This window comes from Rhea americana, unplaced genomic scaffold, assembly GCF_003343005.1.
Source record: "Rhea americana isolate MKP2758 unplaced genomic scaffold, rheAme1 scaffold_1384, whole genome shotgun sequence".
In the NCBI taxonomy this organism is placed as follows: Eukaryota; Metazoa; Chordata; class Aves; order Rheiformes; family Rheidae; genus Rhea; species Rhea americana.
In genome coordinates this window covers 1-2,709 of record NW_028185466.1, presented here as the reverse complement: position 1 = coordinate 2,709, position 2,709 = coordinate 1, and the positions used below count along the sequence as shown (strand labels likewise).

Below are 2,709 nucleotides of genomic sequence, written 5' to 3'. Positions count from 1 at the left end.
GCACCTTGCAGCGGATGTCCTTGTTGATCAGCACGTTCTTCCCTTTGTAGTTGAAGATGACGTGAACCTTCTTRGTGCCGGGACCGCAGATGTCGGGGCCTGGCAGGGGCGAAGGGGAAAACGGGGCGGTTAGGGGGCAGAACCGCCCGCGGCTCCGGAGACGTCCGGGCGGGACGAGGGACGGCGCCGTGGAAGCGGGTGACGCCGGCAGGCCCGCACCGAACATGATGTTGTACTCGGAGTCGCCGTGCATGTCCTCCTGGTTCAGGCTGGCCGGGAAGAGCTTCACGTAGCCGCCGCCGCAGTCGATGTTCTGCTCGTGCTTCACCGTGAACTGCACCACCAGCGTCTTGTCCTTGTTGCTGAAGGGCTCGAAGCGGGAGGAGATGGCGTAGAAACGGGCGTCCTGGCTCGTCTGGATGCCTGCGGCCGGAGCGGGGAGAGCGGTCAAGGCCCAGCGGGCACCGGGCAGGGCACGGCGAGCGAGCGCCTCGGCTCCGGGCGTCTCCGGGGCCGCAGGACCCCTCCTCCCCGAAAACCGCCCCGCGAGCCGGCCGGCGTCCTCRCGGGCTGGCTGACCCCGGCTCCGGCAACGCAGCGCGGGCTGTCAGCGGCTCTCCACGCTCGTTAAGCATTAACTACCCTTGAGCGGCAGCACGTGGAGCAAAGCGCCGTTATCTCCGGGCGGGCAGCACAGCCGCGGCGCCGCCGGCGCCTCACCTTTATCCTTCTCGGCGTCGCCGTAGAACTTGCCGGCCGTGAGGATGAACTTGCCGTAGTCCGACTTGTGCTTGGATTCCACCCACCGGCTGCTCCAGGCGTCTGCGGAGAGCGGAGAGCGTCAGGGAAGCGGCGAGGCCCCGCGCGACCCCGGATTTCCCCTCCCCGAGGCGGGAGCAGGCCAGGAGAGCGCTYGCCGCCGGGGTCTTCCTCGGCGCGAAGGCCTTCCTTCCCCAAGGAAGCGTCGCTGCCGAGACGGCCGCCTCTGTGGCCGCATCGCGGCTGCTCCGCGGTTGTTTGGCGTTTCCGGAGGGAGGAGGGAAGCGGGATGGCTCCGACAGCGCTTGGGAAGCGCGGGAGAGGCCAAAACAGGCCTGGGCCTCGCCGTGGGCTGGGGCAGGCCCCCACGTCCCGGCCCATGTTTCCCTCCAGCCGGGGCAAATTCCCAGGATCCGCCGCGTGCCAGGGGAGCCCCCCGATGYGGGCTGCACACCTGTGGCCACCCAGCACCCCGGGGGGAGGCCGGAGCCCTCCACCAAAGCCCTTTAGTGCCCCCAGCCCCTAGGGGGCCTCCCCAGGGGGAGGCCTCGCAGCACCCCACACCTTCCCGTGACGCTCACCCCCAGGCCGGAGGAGGCCTCCCCAGCCCCAGGGGGAGCCCCTCGGCCCCCAACACTCTTTCGATGGTCCTTACTATTCTCCAGGCCCAGCACCTGTAAGGCCTCCCCCCTTCCTCAAGGCGGGCTCAGCTCCCTCAAGCCCCCCAATCCCTCCAACTCCAGAGCTGGCTGAAGACCCCAAACCCAGCCCTATAGCCCCCCATATCCCCCATCACCCCACCGCAGCCCCTCCAGGCCAGGGGAGACCCCCGGGGTCCCTCAGACGCGCCCCCACACGCTGCCCAGGCTCCTCCAATGCCCCCGGCGGTGGAGACCCCCCCTCACCTCCATCCCCGAACTCCTCCCGGAAGTACTGGGTGGGCCCCGCCGCCACCAGCCCYAGGAGGGCGCCGAGCAGGAAGGGGAGACCGAGGGGGCTCATGTCGCCGGGGGTCCCACACAGTGCCGCGGAGGCGCCTGGCCCTTTAACAGACCCGTCCCTGCCCGGCCCGGCGGCGCCCAGACACTGCGGAGGGGGGCGGCGGCGGCGCCCCCATTTATACGGCTCCGGCCTCTCGGCCCGCCCCTGCCCGCTCCCCATTGGCCCGCGCTCGTGAGGGTCCCGCTCCCATTGGCCCCTCGCCCGCTCGCCGGCTTCGGCGGCTCCCCCGAACGTTGGCGTCCCAGATGGCCGCTTCCCATTGGCTGACCGTGGGGGCCAATGAGGAGCGACCACGCGTTCGGGGGGAGACGCCCCCCCGCTCTCCTGCCCTCCCTCCGCGCGGTGCGTCACTCTCTCCCGCGGTCACGTGGGGCCCGGACGCTCTTAAAGCGCCAGGCCGCTGCGCAGCACGTGGGAGACGCTCCCCATCCCATAATAGCAGCGGGGAACCGGCATGGATGTGGGAGGGGGAGGGTCAGGGGCATTCAGGAAACTACGGCGCGTCACGACCTGAAATGGAAGCGTGACGTCACAGCGATGCGGCGTGCCCTCGTGATGTCATGGGTCGGGTCGGCAGCGAATCCCTAACGCAGCAAAGCCGCGTTGGGGGTGGGGGGAGGTGCCCAGCCCCCAGCCCCGTTGCCATGGTGATGGTACCCCTTGGTTTAGCATCACCATGGTAACAAGGCCTGGATGTGAGGTCATGGGTATCACCATGGTAACAGGTGTGTTGTCACGGTAACAGCTGCTGTAGGGTGCAACAGGCCTGTTGCTATGACAACYGAGACCCCTTACTGGCATTGGTAGTGCAGGTAGCAGTGTTGCCGTTGCTAAGGCAACCACGCTCCCGATGACGTCATGCTGGCACCCCCCCCGAACAGCGCCCTGCGCCTCTTGCCGCACTCAAGATGGCGGCCGCGCCACACCCGAGATGGCGCGCGGCCGCCG

General features: G+C 69.0%; 1 protein-coding gene across 1 annotated transcript; it reads right to left on the bottom strand.

Annotated features, from left to right (window-relative positions):
• Positions 1 to 6: 6 nt before the first annotated feature.
• Positions 7 to 1,863, bottom strand: LOC146599571 (calreticulin-like; the record flags this gene model as incomplete). Its single annotated transcript, XM_085298352.1, has 4 exons — positions 1,665 to 1,863; positions 721 to 822; positions 220 to 423; positions 7 to 99 (listed from the first exon to the last, which is right to left on the bottom strand). Coding segments are annotated over exons 1-4 (496 nt in total), but the record flags the coding sequence as incomplete, so codon positions are not given.
• Positions 1,864 to 2,709: the final 846 nt, after the last annotated feature.